The sequence below is a fragment of the Condylura cristata genome, unplaced genomic scaffold, assembly GCF_000260355.1.
Source record: "Condylura cristata isolate star-nosed mole 26May11 unplaced genomic scaffold, ConCri1.0 scaffold00018, whole genome shotgun sequence".
Taxonomy (NCBI): domain Eukaryota; kingdom Metazoa; phylum Chordata; class Mammalia; order Eulipotyphla; family Talpidae; genus Condylura; species Condylura cristata.
This window is the reverse complement of record NW_004567119.1, coordinates 5,755,400-5,777,589: the sequence shown is the minus strand read 5'-3', so window position 1 is coordinate 5,777,589 and position 22,190 is coordinate 5,755,400. Positions and strand designations below refer to the sequence as shown.

Genomic DNA, 22,190 nt, shown 5'->3' with positions numbered 1-22,190 from the left:
GGTCAGAAGAGGTCTGCCGCGCCATGTGGATCTCCTTGGGGCAGGCGGGGATCAAACTCATGGGGAAGTGGCTTAAGCTTCTTAGTGCTGTGCTTTAACCCGCTGCGCCACCAGGGCTTTGTGCTTTTTCGGTAGATGTTTTGAGGTCTTTGAATGTTTCTGGGAACTCCTCAGCCATTATCTCTTCAAGTATTTATTGTGTATTATTTATTTATCTTCCCCTCTTTCTAAGAAAATAAAAAAAAACATGATTTGTTTGAATCGAAGTGAATGCTATCTTTTAAATACTCTCATGGATTTTCACTTTTTTCTTTGTGTTTCAGTTTGGGGGTTTTCTGTTGGCCTCTCTTCAAGTTCACTGATGATTTCCTTGAATGTGTCACATCACCTGAAGAGCCTGTCCTTGTTACTGTTTCCCATTCCTAGCATTTTCACTGGATTCTTTCTGATCATTTCTGTATCTCTGCTAACAATTTCCATCTGGTCATGTAAGTTGTAACCTTTTCATTAGAGTCTTTGGCCTGTTCTCTTTCTGAGAGTTCCAACATTTAGGTCATAGCTGATTCTTTTACTTTTATGCCTTTTTTCTTGATTATGGTTCTCTACCTCCTCCTCTTAACCCCCTACCCCTCACTCCTTCTTTCCTTTTCTTCCTCTTCATCATTGCTACCTCTGTCCTCCTTGTGTGTGTGTGTAGGATGGTAGACCTGGAAGTAGGCATGTTCCTTTTTTGTGTGGCCTTTAACTTGTTTGTTGGAAGAACTGAGTAACTCATTAGCAATGGAGCTGGACTAGGGATTGTTATAGCTCTAGCCATCCTCAGTGTGTCACTGGTCAGAGTCCACCAGCATGACTGATGCTGAGGGTGGGAATGGGAATGGTTGAAAACTTTGCTTTCCGCTCTCCACTTCAAGCTTTTCCTCAGAGGCTCACTGCTTATGATTCAGTGCTCCCTCCATCAACATAGGCTCTTCCTTGTTCTTGGTTATCTGCTGGCCTGCTGGTCAAACATTCCATATCACCGGGGTGGGTGTCCTTGAGTCCTGGGAAGAGGGTTTCTCAGTGATCTTGCCCCTCTTATTGCAACATCAGAGGGTCTTCAGTGACCTGGTCCCAGGAAAGTTTCCTGCCCCTCTCTTGCTTCCAGCATGTAGTTGCAATGAAGCTTCACTGATGTCCTCTGATGAACAGTCGTCTTTGGTTATAGAGGGAGGGAGGGGGATCTGGGTGAAAATTATGCTTTTCCTGCAGTGACTGCTGCTCTCTTCCCACAGGTCTCATCCTCAGGGGCTACATCTTCCACTTCCTGTTCTGCTCTTTGTCTTTCTCTCAGTGTCTGGTGAAGAGAAGTAAAGTCTGTTAGTAAGTCCAGACTGCTTGTGCATGTGTGGTTTTCAGTAGTATCTCGGTATTCACAGGCTAGCCCACCCTTGAACTTTAGCTGGTCTTTAGATGTTTTAGCTGAATTCTTACTATCAGCTTCTCTGGGGCCCGACATCTCTTCTTCCCATGGAAGAAAGCTCTGATCTTCACAGGCATCTGCCTATAGATTTCAGGCTAGTTGGTTGCTCTGAGACCTCAGCTCTCTGATTAGTTAAGGAAAAGCTAAGATTTTATATATTATTCAGCTTTTTCTTGAGGTTATGGTGGGAGGAATAGTCTTTACATCTTTGTACACCCTAAACAGAAGTTGGAAATTTCTATGCTACAAACACATCTTCCCAGTTTGCAATTTGTTATTTCCCTTTTTATGATATCTTTTGCTCACAGAAGTCTTTCATTTTAATGTAGTCAAATTTATTAATCTTTTCCTTTATAGACTATGCTTTTGAAGTCAGGTTGAGAAATCTTTCCTTAGTGATAGTTCATAAATGTGCCCTTTTTTTCAGTGAAAAAATAAATGAAGCCATTGGGGAGTCTCATTTTCTATTCGTACCCCCTCCTTTCTCATTACAGTGGATTGTATCATCTAGATGTCTCCTTGCCCATCATTCATCTCCATTTCTCCTTCATCTTCAATCCTTCTTTTGTTCTACTAGTGTCATTTTCAGCATTTAAATATGCTCAAGTGTTCCATTCATGAAGAGGAAAGTCATTTTGTGACTCAATCATCTTGCTGCATGGAAAAATACCAGTTAAATGGAGGGGTGGCATTGTTTCCTCAGCTGTTGCTCTCTGCTGGTATCTTACCCAGCTAACCTTAAGGTTGCATTTCCAGTCATCTATTCTTCCCACTAAAAGTTCTTGCTTTCAATGACTGCCTGCATTCCTTTGATTTCAGATATTGGCCAGTGATTTAGAAGAATAATTTCTCCCCTCACTGTTTCTTTAGAGATCTAGATCCATGTGATATCTTAAGGCACCACAGGAGTAGTATGGTTAAATCAAAACTCATTATTCTTGACTAAAATCCCTTCTTTATTCTCTAGGTCCTTTCATTATCCACAATCCACTGGATTGATTTCACCTGAAATTACTGTTTTTCATTATCTTAACACAAATATTTCATATAATTCCATTACCAAAGCTGGGTAATTCTACTATACACACACACACACATATCCAGATTCTCATATATATATATATATGAATCCAGATTCTCTTCTTTAATCATTTGCTTCTAATTCAGTTTATATCCCCTTTGTTATTTTCCATTCCTAGAATATTAATACAATCCTCAACCAGCTTAGCTTCCTTAATTAGTTGCCACTATTGTTACAGTTTCTTCTTTGACACCCAATTAACTGTTGAAAAATCAAGCATGATCATGTTACTCCCCTGTTTAAAAGATGTTTAGTGTGACTTCTTTCCATTCTTAATAGTAAGTTTAGTCACCCTAGCTATCTATTTAAAATTTTTTTGTGGTGTGTAAAATACCACGTTCTATCTTGTTTGTAATGTCCAAACCAAAAAATTTCCAAGTAGACATAGAAAAGAAATTATTATGTTTAACCTTAAAGTTAAGTAAATGTTGTATTTAACAGCTAGAAACACAGAGGTTTTCCAAAATGTTGTAATATATCTGATTCCTTTGAAGAGATAAGCATTGCTAATACATATCAGATCTGAAATTTCCTCAAATCCAAGAAAGGCGGAATGAAAACAAATAACATTGTTAGAGCTTTTCATATAATCCTTGTTATTTAATATTTGAATCCATTATTTCTAGAAGTAAAGTTATTTCCCAGTTAGTAAACTACTTTTGAATGGGTAGAATGTCTAAAAAGGGACCATATTTAGCAAATCATTGTAGGACTTTCCTGTAACCTTCTTCACTTACCCCCAAGTTATACAAACAAACATACAAATGTAAATTTGTATTTACTTTATTAATAACTATTAGTATGCAGAGTTGTAATTTCTGTGACTTTCATCTATTACCTTAGGTAGGTCCCTTTCAGTTTTTAAGATAAGTGATCAGGAGCAGGGATTAAGTCTTTGATCATTTAATTTAATGAAATTAACAAAGTTCTTATACCCAACTCACACATATGTTGCAATTTCAGCAGGTACTTCCCCACTTATGAGAGGATATGATACAATGAATATGAGATCTTCCTTCTAAGAAAAGACTTCTAAATTTAAATAGTCAAAAAGAAAATTAGAAAATATTATCTTTACTTAAAATACTGTTTCATGTAGAAGGATTTGAGCTAGTTGATGGTGTAATGACTCTTTTGTCCTAAAAAGTATTCCAATGTTACCTTTAGATGCCAGTGTGAACTTATCAACACCTTTATTGTGGTATTTTCTAAAAATTCAAGATGCAAATTATATTTGCCAGATGATCTTTCAGAATTAGAGCTGAATTGTAAATGAAGCTGCTTTGTTAAGAGCAACAAAGAGTTAGGCTATTGATTTGTGAGGTTGGAGATCAAATCAGTATTCCAAACCAAACTCCATTGCTGATGTCTCATTAAACAACATTGGATGGACATTTAAAGATTTTTATACATTTTAATTCAGCAATTAACAATTTAAAGAAACATTGATTCTCCCCCTCCCCAGTTCATTCTTGGTCATGTTTACTATGCAAAATATCAAAATGAATTGAAACAATTTGTGGCTGTCTGTATAAGAGGGCATGAATTTCTTGGAAAGGTCTTCTTTCTCCATATTAATTAGCAACATTTTGCTGTTACTTTCATTTCCCCTTGAACTCTAACTTTTTAAAATTATTATTATTCATTCTTTTCAACATAAACCCTCATCATTAAACAATTAAGACTTTTTCAGGCAGAACAGCAAGAAACTGGATAATAATGATGAAGTGGAAATTCACTACAACCTGTTGTCTCGTTTTAGAAGAAGCGTCATGCCAAATTATTTTTATATGCTCATGAATAATGTTTTAGCTAGGGTGGATGGAGAGATGAGCAGTCCTAATGGAAGGGATGGTTGTAATTTCCATCTTAGTAAGCCACACTAATGCCTGACAAGATGCTGTCTGATGATATTAGGTATATATTAAGTTGATCGTCCTTATGGTGATAGACTATTTTAAAGAATATAAGAAGAGAAAGTACCTTTCAGGATTTAGAAGTCCTTCGTGTAGCCTTGTTATTATCACACAAACAATGCCCACTTAACTGAAAGTTTATGGCACATGATCTGGGCAGCTTAGTCCCAAAAGAAAAAGTGGGAAAACGTTGGGAAGTTCATGAGAAAGTAGTTGTGTTCTCTCCCTGTCTTTAATTCTTAGCTTTACACGCAACTCCAGAGATACTGTAGCTGAGATACTTTCTGTTGTTTCCAAAATACAGAATTTCATCGTGGGCTATCAGGTCCTTTAGCGTGAAGATACATCTACATTAAGCCCGGAATCACTGGCAGTGACATTTGGGCACGAAAACTTGGAAGATTAAACAACGGATAAGGCTGATCATGGAAATCAATGAGGAAGGAACATCAGAAGAAGGCCAGCACTTTCTTCCCACACCCCAAGCAAACGCTACTGTGGATTTTCAGTTCACAAGTAAGTTTGTGACTCTGTAACTCTGAAAGTGTAGATTGGCTTGGCTGAACATATGTGCGTGTATATTCACAGAAACTTTTTTTTTTCCTTTCTTTTTTTTTTAAAGATTTATTTATTTATGCATACAGAACTGGGGTACGGTCAGAGGTGCAGGGACAGTGAGAGGCTTCACCAGAGACAGAGTGGGGAGCAGAACAGGCTGATTGAGGAAGTACACTGCTGAGGGGAACAGTGGGCGTGTCAGGAGAGGTCTGCTACCATGTGGGTCACCTCCAGGTCAGGCAGGGATTGAACTCATGCGAAAGTGGCTTTACCCGCTTAGTGCTGTGTTTTAACCGGCTGTGCCACCAGGGAACGCCGAATCTTGTTTCTTAACAAATGGCATGGAGTCAACTAATTTTTCCTTATGTAATTTATCTTGGTATTGTGAGTCTGTGAGATCTCATCTTATTACTTTGGGTGAGAACAATGATAGTCCATGGAATGTTTAAATACTGGAGGGGAACAGCAGAGTTCTTGGATGTGTACTGAACAATATCAACAATAATGTACCTTCATTTTGAATGGAATTATTTTTTGGAACATAGACCAAATAAAGATAATCAAGTGGGGAACATTGGGACAAAAACCTAAATCCTTAGGTGTTTGCTTCAAAGAGCAAGCTTGGAGATTTGTCCAAGGCTTACATCTGAACATAAAAACTGGAAGAAATGTGTATTTATCTAATTCTTGGGTTTAGCTGTTTAGCATGAATTGTGTCTTTTCTTTGCATAGGAACGCTGCCCAGTCACTTAACACTGGCAAACAAAGGCCTAACCTCTCATTTAATTTACATTATAAAAATAATCTTCAGAAAATTGTGTTGGTTACATGCATCTTTTGAGAAAGGTGGTTGTCAGAGTTTACAGCAAAATTAATTGTTACAACCTTTTAAAAAATTCAGACTGTTTGAAATTCTGAAGACCCACCTAATAATTGATACTCTAATCTCTCGTAGAAAATCTAAAATTGTTAACCACAGCATTGCTAAATGTCAGCAGGCGAGAAAATGGTTACTGTGCAAAAATATGATAATCCTGTAAATAAAATGGATGACTGTTATACAAAGAGCTGGTTTTAACAATATACTAGTGATTGAAAACTAGTAAATGTAAATGCCTCTGCTGAAACAAAGGAAGGATTTCCACAATATTGCCTCTATCACAACTGGCTTACTCCGCCCTGTCCCCTCCCCATCATTTTTGTTTTGCTTCTTTGGCCACCCCTGAGCTGTGGCCAGTAGCCCCCCAGCCCACATTCCTCTCTCATCGAGGCGCGCCTGCACTGTGTGGTGTTGAAAGTTTAGCAAGCACATTACCGAGTGCTACAGTTCAGGCTTCGCCTTCCAATCCAGACGTCTATTTCTCGCCTTTGTTCTCACCTTCCCGGCTTCATCTTAAATTATTGAACTCGGTTGTTGGATAGTTTTTAAATTGCTATGAAAGGAGTAGAAACATCGTCAGAATGTTGAGCTGGGCTGTCAAGTTGGCAGAGGCCCGTCTCCATACTGTCCATGTCCTAGGCAGGCGTATCTTCTTCATGCATTACCGGTTATTTAAGGCAGGCTAAAGTCTGAAAACGTGCCTGTAAGAGTACTTTGGTGAGGTCATCCTTTCTGAAGAACTCACCGTTGTCTACTTGTGTCTAAAAGAAACATACATAGTTGAAAAATATTTGTCACCGCTTTACAAAAATAGTATTTTTTAATTCTTTCTGCCATGAAGTGAAATATACCAGTCAAACCTTTAATCATGTCTATTCCTGCTACAAATAGATCTCATCCTGAGAACTGAAAGGATATAAGTCTGATTAACTGAATTTATTCATTCTGTCAAATAAGACATCTGGGTAGGGTGAAACAGTAATATACACTTACCTGTTTTTTTAATGAACTAAATATTTTTAATCTAAGTTTTATTATTTATTCATAGGTCTTCAGAAAACACCGAATGAACCACAGTTGGAATTTATCCTTGGTAAGGGCCCATTCACCTTATTTATATTGATGGACATAATAATAATTCGTGTGTATATATGAGTGTGTGAATACATATCATTTGCAAACTTTCATAAACATTGCTCTAAAAAACTCATCCTTTAAAATAAGCGTCACTTCCCTCAGTCTAGAAGTATAGACTCCCAGCCTCCGAACAGGTTCATTCACAGGCCCAGGGGTAGAGCTGTGCCTCTTGACTACAAGGACACAGGCCCAGGGGTAGAGCTGTGCCTCTTGACTACAGTCTTATACGGTGATCAGGTTCTGTTGCTGATCAAATCCCTGTCTCATTATCTACTCCTCGGGCTGGAGACTGGCCTCATGTGGAGTTTTCCTTTTTGGTCCTTGATGGCATCTACAGGAATGTGCTCCCTTCTATTTCACACACTCACAAATACCCCCTTGCTCTCCTATCTTGGTTCCGTGGTCAGAATGGAATTTTGCTGTAAATTTGTCCAAAGGGGGATTGAAAATGTGCCTTCTCTTATGTGCACTACTTATCTCATGAATGGGATCTGCTTTGTGTCTGAATCAGATGCGAAGGCAGAGCACCGGTAGGGACTTAGCTGCACAATGGTGTTTAAAGAGTATACATTCTGGATCATATGTATAGTGGGGTACTTGATTATATAGAAATTTTATGTTTTCTCAATAGAATTTATTTTTAGAGTAGTTTTAAGTTCACAACACAGTGGGTCAGAAGGTACAGTGGTCTTCCACCTAGCTTCTGTCCCCCACAGATGCATCCCTGTCCCATTTTGGGGACCTCATGCCAAATACATCAGTGCATTATAGCAGATGAACCCACATGGACTGTTATCACTGAAAGCCCATAGTTTTCATTAGGGTCACTCTTGATACGGTACATTCTGTAGGTATGAAAAAATCTTTAAATTCATGTGTCCATCATTTCCACATATTTTCAAACTATTTCTACAGCCCCAAAGCCTCCAATACACAACCTAGTCATCCCTTTCTCTCCTGACTCCCAGCAGCCACTGGGCTTTTCTTCCTTTGCCAGTTTTGCTTTTTGCAGAGTGGCAGATAGTCAGAGTCATACAGTAAAGTTTCCTTCTTTCAGTAATATACAGTTAAAAGATTCTTTCATGTCTTTTCATGGCTTATTCCACAATTTATTTATTCATTCACCAATTGAAGGACATTTCACTTTCTTCCAAGTTTTGGCAGTTATGTTGAAAGCTGCTATAAGCATATGCATGCAAGGTTTTGTGTGACATAGGTTTTCAGCACCTTTGGATAAATACTAAGGAGCTTGATACTGAATCATATGGTAAAAGTATATTTAGTACTGGTATAAATTACCAAATTGCCTTCCAAAGTGATTGTACCATTTCCACCTGCTTCCTTACCAGCACTTAGCATTGTCAGAGTTTCAGACCTTGGCATAATGTAGTTTTGCAGCATTTAATTTTTTCCCCAAATGTAGCTTTTAAGAAATGCATTTTTTTTCTTAATTTGCCAAGGTATTCAAAAATAAACAAGAATGTGAAAACTCAAGAAACATATGTGGTAACACCAATAAAGTGATACTTATTCTTTTTAAAGAGGTCTCAGATGGCATCAGACATAGAAAGAACCCGTTCCCCAAAGAATGTTGAGGAGCCAAAGAGGCTTAGGCACCCCTTGACTAACTGACTATAACTCCTGACTCCTTGACTAACTGTAAGTCCTGCAATGTGAGTCTTTATCAATATTTTGTTTTTAAAGAAGAAACTAATGTTTTAACTTTTGACAGAACTTCAGAAAAGTGAAGTCTTGTTAGAACAGTTTAGCTTATGTCAAACACAGAGAAAACCTTCCGAATTAACCTCCTGATGAACAGGGGAATATGATGGAGGCTGATTGGGTAGAGGCTACTAAGCAACACAGGTAGCTTCTGAGTTCATGGGCAGTCATTTGGGTACTGGCTCGGCCAACTATCAGAGAGAGCACACCTGGCCAAATATCTGCCTTCCATTTTCATTAAAATTGTCTCTCCTGTTCAAAAAAATTGTCTCTCCTTTGGATGCCCATGTCAAAGCCCATAGCAACACTATTGGCACTTACTTTTCTGGCTTTAAATGATAGATCTAAGAGATGAGCATATGCAAGATATTAATCATAATAATATCCCTCCCATTAAAAAAGAAAACTTCAATTTTCTTTTTTCATATTTGTTCAAAAAATACACTAGCATTTGAGCAACAGATAATTTTCTACTACCAAATGGCAAGAAATGCCTGACAAGTAAACAGAAGAAGGTGATTTAGAGTCTTCAGGGAATCGTGCTGTTGATCGTGGAAGATATATTTCCAAATGGTCCGTTATGCCTCGTAGCACTTTAAGAGCCTCAGTTGCACTGTTTCTTGAAGACTGTTTTTTAAGAGACTCAGGATAGGACAGCTAAGCCTTTGTAGTTTTATGACATTTATATTCTCCTGATTTCTATTAATCTCACAAATTCTTCAAGACTTTACCTTTTGTATATTTGACTTCATTTATAATTAATAATGTAAGAATAATAGTTTCTTTAACATTTCATCATGGTTTAAGAATAAAAAATATAAGGGGCTTTTTGCCACTTAATTTTTCAACAATTTTTTTTTTTTGCATTTGATTCTCAATTATTTAACAAAGTATTCAAATGGATTGAGGTATTCAGTGACTGAGTTTCAAATTGGGAAGACTGTCAGACATGTTTGGTGAGGTGTCACTTTGTGTAAATTATTTTCCATCAAGGATTTGTTTCTGTCTTGTCTGTAGGCCACTGTAGTCATTATATCTTTCCAAAGTTGTTCTGCTCCATCTTTATTCAAGTAAATGAGGTAGGGAATTCTCAGTCAGTTGAACAAGTTAATAGACTAAAACTGTCTTGATAGCACAAGATGCACATGTACCAAAAACAATGGGCATCTCACGTTCACCTGCTGGCAGACCACTTCAAAAGTGTGCAACCCCCTCACTACTTCAACTCTGCAGGTTTTTGTTCACTGTTTCATTTGCACGTTTTTGTTTCCATAAAAAGAGAAATAATTAAAAACCCAAGAGAACCCAGATTTTGCTTATAGCTTAATATCACTGTTTTCATTTTACAAAGCTGGCATTTAAGAAGGATAATTTCTTAAAATCTGTGTACCTTCCTTTCCTGAAACCATTGTGGAAAATGTAGAGAAAGAATGTGACAAAGAACACATTGATGAACTTTGAAATAGTCCATAGAGAAGTTTTATTGAACTATTTCCTTTAGTCTGTTCCCCTGATTATGATTTTGTATAGCATTGTATACCTCCAGAGTCAACAGAATAAGAATGTTTTTCATATTCTTGTATGTCTTCACATGATGATATGGACACCAAATGCATTATCAATAAATTTGCTAAAGCATAGAAAATACCTAGGAGAAAATGGTGTGTGTGTGTGCGTGCATGTACTATGGTTTTATTTGACACCTTAAAGTCATATTTTGTATTCATAGAAAATAGAAAGCACTAAATTAAAGCATGTGAGTTGGCAGTGGGAAGTTCATGGGGATTACACCTGAGATGAAAAAATGTACAAAATCAGGAATGATGTAAAAAATATAGTTAGATAGATTTAATAAAATATATATAAAAGAAAGCACTAAAGCATAGAAGTACATAGGAGAAAATGGTGTGTGTGTGTGTGTGCCTGCACGCATATGGCCCTGTAGTTTTTATTTGATAACTTAAATTCTTACTCTTGAAGCAACTCGTGACTTGACAGCTGATACCTAACTGAAGCCTTGTGAACATACAGGAGGCTACACTGAAAGACTCACTTTGTATTGTGTCAGTAGCCTCGGGGTCATAGCGATAGAGGACATGGATGCTGGAGCGAAATCCCCAAGGAATTTATCCGTCCAAATTACATTGGGAGCACAGAAAACTTCCAAATAAAATGTTTCGGGAAGTGTTACGTTCTGTGGAGGCAAACTGGAAAATGACACAGAATGGCTGGTGACAAAGCTGTTTATCTGGGGCAGGGAGACTGTTTTACAAGTGGAGATCAGAGAAGGCCTCTGAGTGGCCAGAGGACTTATGAAAGTGTGGGTGGTGTTGTAGAAAGTCCATACTGAACCCAGAGCAGAGGGGAGGCTGTCGTAGAGGTTTCTGTAGCAGGTAAGAGGGTTCCAGTCAGGGACTCCGGAAGCTCAAGGGTGTAAGTCAGGTTACTGTTTTGACCAGGCATGAAACCAAGTTAAATGCTGCTGGGTTCTGGAATCTTAAAGTGCCATAGGGAAAATGATAGTGCAAGGGAGGGACGGGACAGGACGTCAGGAGCTTGCTAAGTTTGAGTGGGAGAACTGCGACTGGAAGAGACTGAGCGGTGAGGTGCTGCGCCCTGGCCACTTGCAGTTTCCTCTTGCTCGCCCCTCCCGGCTGTCTGGCTAGCAGGATCAGGCCTGGGGCTGCTGCACCTTTGAGCCTCTATGAGCCAGAGCAGAGGGGGTAGAGCAAGAGATGGGATTCAAAGCCTCCCTTTTCAAAACTTCCATTTTAACACTCCTCATTTTAGGTTTTTCAGTGCAGAGAAGAGGACTTGGTGGTGGGAAATTGGTGGGGAAACCATACATTGTGCAAAAGTGAAGGATGATACAATAAATGTATTTTTAAAAATTTAAAAAAGACTAATCTGAGGCTGAAACTACTTAACAGGGCCTTACTTTTTCAATTTCTTTTAAAGTCAATACATTTATATTAGCAGCTCTAATTTTATAGTATTATGGTAAAAGGTGAAAGGCAATGATAGCGGATGTAGCTGCACATCACAATTATCTCTGTGACATAGTCATGTAACTTTAGATAGCCTTCTTTAGATCTGCTTTGCTTTTAAGTTTTTGACTTTTGTCCTAATACCTTAATCTCAGCATGAATGAAGAAAAGTACAGGGCATCCTAGCTCAAGTCAGTCAGCATGTGCTGTTGAATTGTTGCAGTGAAACATATTAAGATAGAATACTATGTCACCATTAGGACCATCTGCCCAAAGGATATTTCATCAAGCAAGGGAACATAAAAGCTCTCAAAACAGGATTACACACTATGTGTGCAATATGATCCTTATTTAACTCTCTGTGTCTATATAGACAAAAGAGAAAGATTATGTTTTAGTGTCTTTAATCATTGTTAGCACAACCTGGTAGAAATTTTTTTTCATTTGTTATATTTTTCCAAATCTCCACCAGTACCCATATAAATGTCACCATCATTATTATTTTTTTTAATAAGTAACCTGAATAAGTTAAATAAGAAAAGGGGCAGACCAGAAGAAGTTAAATCCTGTTGCCTTCAACTAATTAGCTCATAATCCAGCTAGAAGTCTAAGAGGCCTGAACTAAGAGAAGCAATTTCTTAGGCTATCTACGAACCTAAGAGGTCATGCAGGTTCACGTTAGTGTGGGAAGTTGTCAAGGAAGACTTCCCTGCGGAGACTAACGACAGCCAGCTTTTGAAGGACAGAAACAGGATGGGAAGGGGTGGAGGAGGGGAAGAGTCATGTTCCAGACCGGAAGAATAGCGCGCGCAGACGCCCGGCTTTAGGAACAAAATAAAGTCACTACGACGTAAGTGCTCATTTATTATTGCGCCAAGCTACATATAAAACAGCTAGTCATCGTCTTTCTAGAGGGGAAAATGAAAACTGTGTTCTCAAATAGGATTCTTGATTCGTCTTCTTCCTGGTCCTTTGGAATAGTGGTGTGTATAGGAAAATCAGTAACTCAACGTGCTTTATAGGAAATTAACTTCGCATTCACTCTGCATGCTGTGTCAGCTCTATCGTACATGATGCGACTGACTAGACAAAGAGAAGTTTACCACTTGAAGAATCTGTGTTCCTCTGTGGAAATGGAAGACAAAAAGAGAGCGAGCTCTGCAGCCTCCTTGCTGGTACTCAGGAAGCGACAGGTGTGTCCTCAGTTTAGCGGCTCAGGCCATCTTACCGACACATTATGTGACACATTATGCCGTGGTACAATGACAAGGTGTCCCTAGGTGGGTTGCTTCCAGTAGGGCAGTGGCTTTAAATAAGGGGCGTCTCCTCCTCTATCTTGGGAAGTGCTGGTTCTAAATACTTGTTCTTCTGGCAGATGGTGGATTAGATTAAGAGTAGTTATTTTTGAGTTTATGGTGAGACCCATTTCATTGCTAGTAGCCCAGTTAAAAGACAATCATGTAAAGCATAGGATCAGTCTTCTGCATTTAGAATTTGAAGATGTGTGTAAATTTTTTCCTAGATTGACAAGTTGCACAAGGAAAGTCTCATCTCCTTGCAGACACAAATTTTATAGCTTGCTAAGGCCTTCATTAACCTGCATGTCAGGTCCATTCATATTTTATGAATTGCCATAAATCAGGCATTGCTTTATATGTTTCTCTAAAAGAGAAAAAAAGTATCTTATGAGGCCAAACTTAGTAATTCTCTTCTGGGTTCAGCTTCTGCTCTCTTGCTGCTCTGTGTTCTATAAATGATTATAAAGCTCTGACTTTTTTAAAGCTCTGGGGGGAGAGTGGAATGGTTTAGTGCTCTTCTTTCATGTTTTTACCCTAGACCGAACAAAGGGAATACCAAGCACAGAGGTGTATTTCTGTATTTAATCTATTGATAAACATATTACTTCTTCATATAGACTACAGGATAATCTTCAAGTAATGAAAGATGCGACTGCTAAGAATTAGAGCAGCCTGTGTGGCCCACTCTATACTGATGGGCACGTGGTACTCCCCCAGTAAGACATCACTTCCCCTTGAACAACCAGTTCTGGGCACCTTCTAAAGTCAAGGCCTCTTGCAAAGCACTGAGCTCACAGCAATAGCCACTGTTTTCTAAGCATCATTTGTGCTTAGCTCTTTATAGATAGGGCCATTTGATTTCCTAATCACAGTGCTATTGAATATTATTATTAAAAATCACCAGCCTCTATGGAGTGCTTACTTATATATACCAGGCATTATTCTAAGCAATTCACACAAATGTATCACTTCCACTCTCATCATTTTATTGTGAGACCGTTGGGCTTTGGTCATTCTTGCTTCAGTGGAAAGGACACTTAGACACGAGCAGACAAAAGCATGAGTGTAAAAGCATGAGACTGAGCCTTGGAGTCTGAGCACAGCGCATGTGTTCCGCTCCCAGAGTCTCTTCACATGAGAGTGAGGAATCTAAGCTCTGCAAAGGCCAACTTTCCAAAGATCTTAAGGCGGTTGAGTGGCAAAGTCAGGATTCAGGTTCAGTTTTGCCTGAGGGTGAAGCTGCTCCTTTTAGCCATCAGGCTGTATTCCCTCCTGATAGATTCCTGCTTCCCAAGAGTTTCCAGAAGGTGATGGAGGCAACTAAATGGCAGGCAGATTGTAAAAAGGACAAAATAAAGACATAACCAAGAAATATGGGAGTTCTATGCAGGTCGTGATTGAATATAATTGTGGCATCAAAACCAGACTCTCGGGGGGAGTGCCTTGGGCTCTGGTCTGGAAGGATGAACAAGATTTCACTTGGGTTAGAAGGAACAAAAAAGACAGTTCAGGAAAAGTAGCAAAAGAACAGGAAGCATAAAATCCTAGAGCTCATTTTCTGAGGTGATATGTTTCATGCTCATCTGCATGTCCTTCTTTATTCATTTTAATTCCACTCCAAATAAATTAAGGCTCTAGAAATCCCTTTGCAATATTTCCCAGTTGTTGCACATATATTAGGAACTTGTTTTAAAACTGTAAATGAATGCAAGCCTTTAAACATTCTTCTGTGGCTAACAAATTGTTAGGTGTGAGGGAGAAATGTGTCTCACTGGCTTGGACACGGTGCTAGCAGAAACCCAGAGGAGCTCAAGCCAAGCTGGACACGTCGGACCCTGGGGCCTGCTGTGTTGGCCTACCTGGAAAGTCTGCATGCTGGAGATTGTTCCAGTATATTTCTTGATCTGTCTTGGTGTTGACAGAATCAGGTAACCAGTGATACTTTTGAAAGGACATTTTTCAGAACAACCTTTTAGCAGCAATACAGCAACAAAAGTAATAAGCAACAAAAAGAAATGGATTTGCATTTCGGGCTCAGATGTCAGCCTGCAATCTGAGTGGGAAGACAGGAGAAGGCGCCAATACAGAGATGGAAGAGGGAGGCCAGCTGCCAGCATTTGAATCCTTTCTTAGCCACAGGCCTCAGAAAGCACTTCGCAGTGTTTCGGAATCTCTGCCAATTCCCTGCATCTTGGGAAGGGTATCAGCCATCACCTTGGAGGTTTCTTGTGAGCATCAATGAGTTAACATAAATAACGCACTTAAGTTGGTACCTGATGTCTTCCATGACTGCTGAGCCCTCGTTATTTTAGATATAACCTTGGGGAATGCATCTGATCACACTCAAGGCCAATAGTTCCATGAGCAGGGCATCCCGGCACTGCCTGGTATGTATTGTAATCATCAAGCTCTTCCTGTCAAGGATCTGACCGTAACTTCGCATAGTGTTGCCCTGTTCTACAGTGGCCTTGCTAGGGTGCTTCTCGCTCTTTTATTTCACGGATGAGTTCAATCACTTGCCAAGGGCATAAAACTAGAAAGAGAGGAACTTGGATTTTAACTCTAAAGGCCACAATCATTGCACTTGATTATTAAAAGTACAGGAGTGGAGACCTGCATAATGTTTTTGTGCTGCCGAAATAATTAGAGAGTTAATTGAAAGAAGAGAAAATGAGCCAGTTAGAGCTTAGCAGGTCTGTCCTGTGGGTAGTGTTTCTGGCGCCTCAAGATTTAATGAGTCACAACTGGACTGGACCCTTAATAGGCAGCGGGATCAGCTCTAGCACGAGGTTGGGGTGCATGACAGTTAATGTGAAGAAAATGGGTGATCACATGTTTCCCACTTCCTCTTGCTGAACCTGTATCATCTAACTTCGGTTGCAACAAATGATACCTATTCTTCTGTCCCATTCTTTCTGCCATATTTAACATAAGAGCTTTCAATAAGTAGAGATCTTTGGTTGGGTTTATCTTTGTAGACCTGTTAGAGGATAGCCCAGAGTTGACTTGGGCTGCCTGTCTGTGGGGCCTCACCCACATGCTCAAAATGTAATTTTCTGCAGGCACACAGAGAAAGAGTAGTGGGTTTATTTACAAAAAGGGGAAAGGGAAAGAAAACAACCCAGGGAAAGAGAGAGGGATACAAAGTAGCTGGAATACTTTACCAGCAGCTAACTTGGAGCGCTAGTCCCAAACAGAGGCTGCTAGCCCCAGTCACCGGGTCTGAGAGTCATTGCTCCAGAGAGAGAGAGAACAGTTACCTCTCCAGAGTGACAGTTGGAAACCCGCTCCCTGTTTATCCCCAAAGGCCCAGAATGCCTGCTTGGCTCTGCCCTTGGGTCCTCGCAGTTCTCTCCCTGGTACTGCTGGGAGTTGTAGTTTTCCAATCACTGAAGTAGGGGGTGGAGTCCAGAAAGCTAGAGTAGGGGGTGGAGTCCATAAGACTGCAGAGTTCCTTTAGGACATCCTTCCTCTTAACAGACCTACACACATTATTACACATAGGTTTAGCAAATTATTTGCTAAGTTACAACATTTTTTCCATGTAAACTTTCCACTTTCTTTGTTTTTGTCATCCATGTTCAATATAACCCATCCAATTTACTTCTCTGTGAGATTTAGTTAATTACTTATTTTACCCTTCTCTCCATTGATAATTGAGGAGGGCTGTCACTGCTATTGTCACCTTTGCAGTGTCACTTGCCATTTCTGGGTAGTGGAGCATAGGAGTGACTGAGGGCCTTGTTTCAGGAGGTGGGTCTGAGGGCCTTGGTTCGAGGGGGCAGGTCTTGCTCTGTGTAACGTCAAAAGCCAGCAAGGATATGCAAGAGTGAGATCCTGACTCATTTACTGGTGAGGCTGACGATTGTTAGTCGGCCTTGTCAGGGTGCAGATGGCATCACAATGTATCCTAGGCCACCAGGGAGCCAGGCTCTGGGGAGAGGAGACCTTGCCGGGGGGAAGGCAGGAATAAAGACATGGCCCTTTGCATTTCCATTTACAGAACAGCCTTTTCCCACATGCCTGGCTCTTGAAGGGTGGTAGAGGTGAACTCCCTCCGCTTTACAGCACTGACTTGTTCAGGGTCATGAATCTAGTCCTGGAAAGCCCAGTGCTTTCTGAATGCTTTCCCCCTTAGGCATCTACATTATTTCCACTTTACCTGGTACCAAGAGATGGCTCTCAGTGTTGTCTTCAGGGTCAAGGTGTAAAAGCCAGCTGGAACAATGAAAGGTATTCCTGGATGAGAACCTGTTCCAATTTACAACGTCACTTTATCCCTCATACCCCAAACTTGTACTCCCTTTCATTCTAGTGGATTCCAAGGTCCGTGTCTTTAAATGAAGTTTATGGCCTTTTTGTTTCCTACATTTGTAACTCTCGGCCTCACTTCTTCATGCTCCCTACTCCTGTAATCCACTCACCAACCTCTGCTTTCTGACTTCTTGATTCTTGTTGCCAAATGTTGTCACCTCCACAAATACAGCCCTGCCGTCAGCTGCAGAAACCCTCAACTGTAGCTCTTCCTGGGTCTTGATACCAGCCTCTTAGCAAATCCGCCATCAAGCCCTGCCCCTTCTCTCTTGACCACACATTCTGAATTGAGCCGCCTCCCCCAGCTGCTGCCATCACGTACAGCATTGTAGTGCTCACCTGGGCCTAGGAGAGTCCTCTGGGGCCTGTGAGCATCTGCCCTGTCTCTGCTTTGCCCCTTCCTGAGAGAAGAGCCATCAAACACATACATGATACATGTGGTTTCTTTATTATTGTAGTTAACACTCACCAGTGATTTTGCTTACAGTCAAATGGAAACGCCGTACTGCCTTCCGCAAGGGTCTTGGCAAGTAGGCGGTGCTGACTGACCTTCTGCTAAACTTCTACCTCACTTGGCACCCACCTCTTTGGTCTTCGTTCTGCTTCTCAAACAGGAGAGACACTCAGGTCTTCATGTTTGTTGTTTCCCTTTTGGTAGCTTTTAGGTCCCAGTTCAGATATTGCCGCAGAGATGTAAGGTGAGGAAAACAAATCCTGTCTCATTCTTCCCCATGGAAGTACGTTAGTAATGAAAGTACATTATTATGACATTATTAGGAATTATTAGCATCGTTTTCCTCATGCATTTAATTGTATCTTCACAAGTGCCCAAGGAGAATAGCGGTAATGATGGTCCCTTTTTCCAGATGAGGGTACTGAGACTCCATAGCACCCAGCCAGATGTGGAATCGATGCCCGGAGCTTTTGGCTAGCTCCTACACCAGGAAGGAAGGCTTCCGAGAGGACGTTCAAAAGAGGTGTCTTCCGTCCTTATCTTACCTAGTCTACCCCGTGTTCTGGGAGAGCTGATGAGATGACTTTTGTCATGTCTCACCGTCTGCTTTGTTCTGAAACTTCCTGTTTCTTCTCCTGCTTGCATGGCCCTCGTTCTAACACTCCAGGAAGCTTCCCATGAATTCACGCAGTGTATTTAGTATTCAGAGGCCCTGCTTCCTTTCTTGGACTACACTCTTCTTCTTCTGAAGCAGCATGTATGTGCCTGCTGAAAAAAGCAGCAGAAAGCTGCAAGCACTTGTTTCTGAAGTGGAGTGCGGGCCTGGAGCACACACAGGAAAAGCCAAGCTGACTGCAGTGTCGAGACCAGGTCAGCTGGGCTCACAGCAGTTAACACAGGAGAGCAGAACTGCAAGAGACACAGGCACAGACTCACTGTTAATTCAGCTGCTGGAGGCTGGCTCTCCCTGCCTAGGAAATACAAAATCAAGACAAAATGGACTTTTCTAAGGATTGGCGGGACAGAAGCTGAGGGAGCAGGGGACAAGCTAGAGAATGGGAGTCTTCTGGTACTGACAACAGTTATTTGAACTAAATTTGTTCTTTTCATATGCAGATATGCTGTCTGCGTACAGCTGGCTTCTCCATTGCTTTTGAGCACTGACAATCAGAGAGCATTGCCAGAGAGCATCATTGTTCCAGACAGCCGCTCCTTTTGTTTCCCCTCTCTAGATTCTTCAATGATACTTAAGCTGAGAGCCAGTACAGGTTTACTCTAGCATGTGTTAATGTTCCCAGCCAAAGAAAAAATTCATCTTATTATTATTTTTTTTCTTTGAAAGACCTACATTTTTAAACACACACACACACACACACACACAGATATACATAACACATGGTAACATCTTTTAATATTGTTCCATTATGGGGAAAAAATAATAAATTTTATGTTAGGACCTATTTCCCAGCAATCTGAATCTAGCCATTTACATCAAGGAAATCAGTTTAATTTATAAATGAGTCAGTGGTGATGAAATTTCAGACCAGTCATGCTCACATCTCAATTTAGTAACAATTCTAAAGCAATATCTGGATAACAAACTCTTTAAATTCCCTCTTGCAAATTATTACCTAACTTCCTCAATAACTCTGTCATCTGCTTTCTCCCTATGGCATGCGACTCATCTTTCCCTCAAGTTTTATTTGTATTTTATTATCAGAATGTTGAGAGTTTTACAATTCTTGGTACAAAGCTAAATCATGCATGGGACCAGACGGAGCAGAATGATGTTATTGAAAAAAATTAACTCAGACTCTGAGTACTGAGTTATTGGTAAAAATAAACAAGAACTCTTCTTCGCCCTGGGGCCATGTGCAATGATCTACAAATTCAATTGGCCAATGAGGAAAAAAATATGGCTACAGAACGAAAGGAGCTAGCAGGCAGCAATAAACATCCACAGCATCTTTCTGGGTGTGAGCTAACACACGCCAAGTTTAAGCCCAGCTCTGCTTAGCAACTGGTTAGTGTACAGCAACTGGTACTTCCCATTCCTGTCCCGTTTCTGCTTGCTCCATGTATTATCGCCAAGGAGAATAACATTAGCCTTGTGCGATGCTAGTAAGACATGGCTGTAGTGGGAGAACAAAATACCTAATGCTATTTCAGTCCGTCCAAGGAGCCGCAGGTTATCTTGTTAGCTGCATAGTTTATGTATGCACTTAGTACTTGTATGTGTGTGCATTGGTTCCTTGAATTGATTTCTTATCTTTTAATCTTAAATGGTGAATTACTTCTCTCTCCTCCTCCAATCTTCTTGAAACCAAAAATTAATACCGTTGCTTCGAGATGTGTGGGTATTCTTATTCGCCTTGAAAAATAAGATCCTGATTTTGAATTTGGTGCATTAACTCTTTGAACTTAGTGCCTTCAAAGATAAAATAAAACCAAGAGAGAAAAAAAGAGAAAATTCCAATTTTTATACATTTGAATTTCTCCAACAGGTATTGCCTATGTTGACTATTTTGCATAGTTCACATGCACTTTAGAGAAGTACGTATTAATTGAAATCTCCCACACAACAGCAAATGGTAGAACTTTTTTTTTGTTTTAGGTCTATAAAGGCTTAAAAATGTTTTCTTAATTGAAGGAAAAGGCAGTGGTGTGTAAGAGAGTTGTATTCTTGACACCACAGTACCAAGTCTTATAAATATACAAACTATGACTTCTATGACCTCACCTATGAGAATGATGAGAGGGACATATGTTAGAGAGGAAATCTGAGATATCAGTGAACACAGAGGAATACTAAGAAATAAGAAAAAAATTACAGAATATGTGCTTTCTCAGCTGAAAAGCAGATATCATGAATATGGAGCATATAATGTGATGCTGAACTCAGTTGTATACTAAGATTCTACAGAGAACAGGAGGGGCAAATATTAACAGCCATTAATAAGCTCAGTGTGATAGTCATATTTTTTAAAGAAGTAACCTTAAGAAATTATTCAGAAGTGAATAGAGTATTCCCAACTATTTGTGAATTCTCGTGTGGCAATTAGTACAGAGCAGGGACATTGTGAATGCCGCCATTTTGTGCAATGGATCCCCATGTGTGGGGGGCCAGTAGGAAGCAGTTTTGTATTTGGAAATCATGCAGGCCATTTGAACTGCAAGAATGATATCCTAGACTTCAGACATTGCTGTCTTAAAATTCCTGAGAGAAAAGTAGAATAAAGAGAAAGGCAGAGAAACTAAAAGTAGGACGGCACATTATACAGGCAAAGTAATTAGATAGAGGCCTATTTGACTTTTTAAGTGTTCCATATATCTTTTAATGCAGAATGTACATTGATTTAATCTGGATGTAATCGCTGGGATAGAATGGTAACTGTGACACCATATAATGGAGACCCAGTAATTTATAGGACTGGCAGCATAACCCAAATTGGCTTATCAGTTGATTGGTGGCATCTAATTTTCTGGACTACAAGGAGCGAGGATTTATAAGTGACATTTTTGAGAAACCTGACCGAACATTAAGACTTTGACAAGCAAATTTAAAACACTGTATTCTAGACAAGTCTCACACACAGCCTTGGGAAAGTGGCTCAGTTCCCTAAAGCCCTGTTTGTATGAGGCCAGCTTTCTAGTCAGGAGCCCTGTCTCTGTATCCTGGCTGTTTTTCCCCTTAGCAGGCATGGAATTCTCTCTTCCTTTTCCCCAGGAAGAGGCTGTAGAGGATACAAGAGGTATACTTTCTTTCAGTTAGACCTCCCACAGTTTATGTCGGGTTGTAGCTCTAACACTCATTTTGAAATTGGCAGAAATGACACTGTTCTTTCCTGATGAAAGAAAGACACAGAGTAGAGGGTTTCTTTCCATGACCCCTTGGGTCCTCTCCCATGTTAAGACATTGCCTCATGGGGCATGTTGTCCTCTGAGTTTAAGAAGCACTGACCTCCTCACCTCACTCATGTTTAGAGGGTGGGTGGACCATTTGTATGATCATTTACACACTTCTGTAGGCAGACAGAAAATTGGAGCATCTGCTATTCTGCTATTTTTGGCTTCTTTTTTTGAAAATAATCAGAGGTGAAATGAACAAATGTGTGAATTAAGTTTGCTTATGTTTAATTATGTTTACTGAAGTAGCATTGGTTTACATTATATATGTCTAGGGGTGTAGGCTCATACCTTTACAAATGCATGTTGTCACGCTACTAGCCAAACCCCAACCCTCCGCCATAATCCATTGGTCCCACCCCTTTCCTCCCCCAACAGAAGATTATAAATTAGTGATACCTATGATTTCTAGAATTTACAAATAATCCACTAAGGGATTTTAAGAAGGTTTTTTTTTTTTTTTTTTTTAAGATTT

The 22,190-nt window shown here is 40.0% G+C and overlaps 1 protein-coding gene across 5 annotated transcripts in view; it reads left to right on the top strand.

Moving 5' to 3' along the window:
* Positions 1 to 22,190, top strand: part of INPP4B (inositol polyphosphate-4-phosphatase, type II, 105kDa) — a 458,439-nt gene that overhangs the window by 169,760 nt on the left and 266,489 nt on the right. For all 5 annotated transcript variants that reach the window (XM_004685297.2, XM_012726889.1, XM_012726886.1 and 2 more), the window contains exons 4-5: positions 4,764 to 4,975; positions 6,946 to 6,990. In XM_004685297.2, coding sequence (XP_004685354.1) covers positions 4,885 to 4,975; positions 6,946 to 6,990 — 136 coding nt within the window. In that variant the 5' untranslated portion in view covers positions 4,764 to 4,884. The remainder of the gene's footprint in view (positions 1 to 4,763; positions 4,976 to 6,945; positions 6,991 to 22,190) is intronic.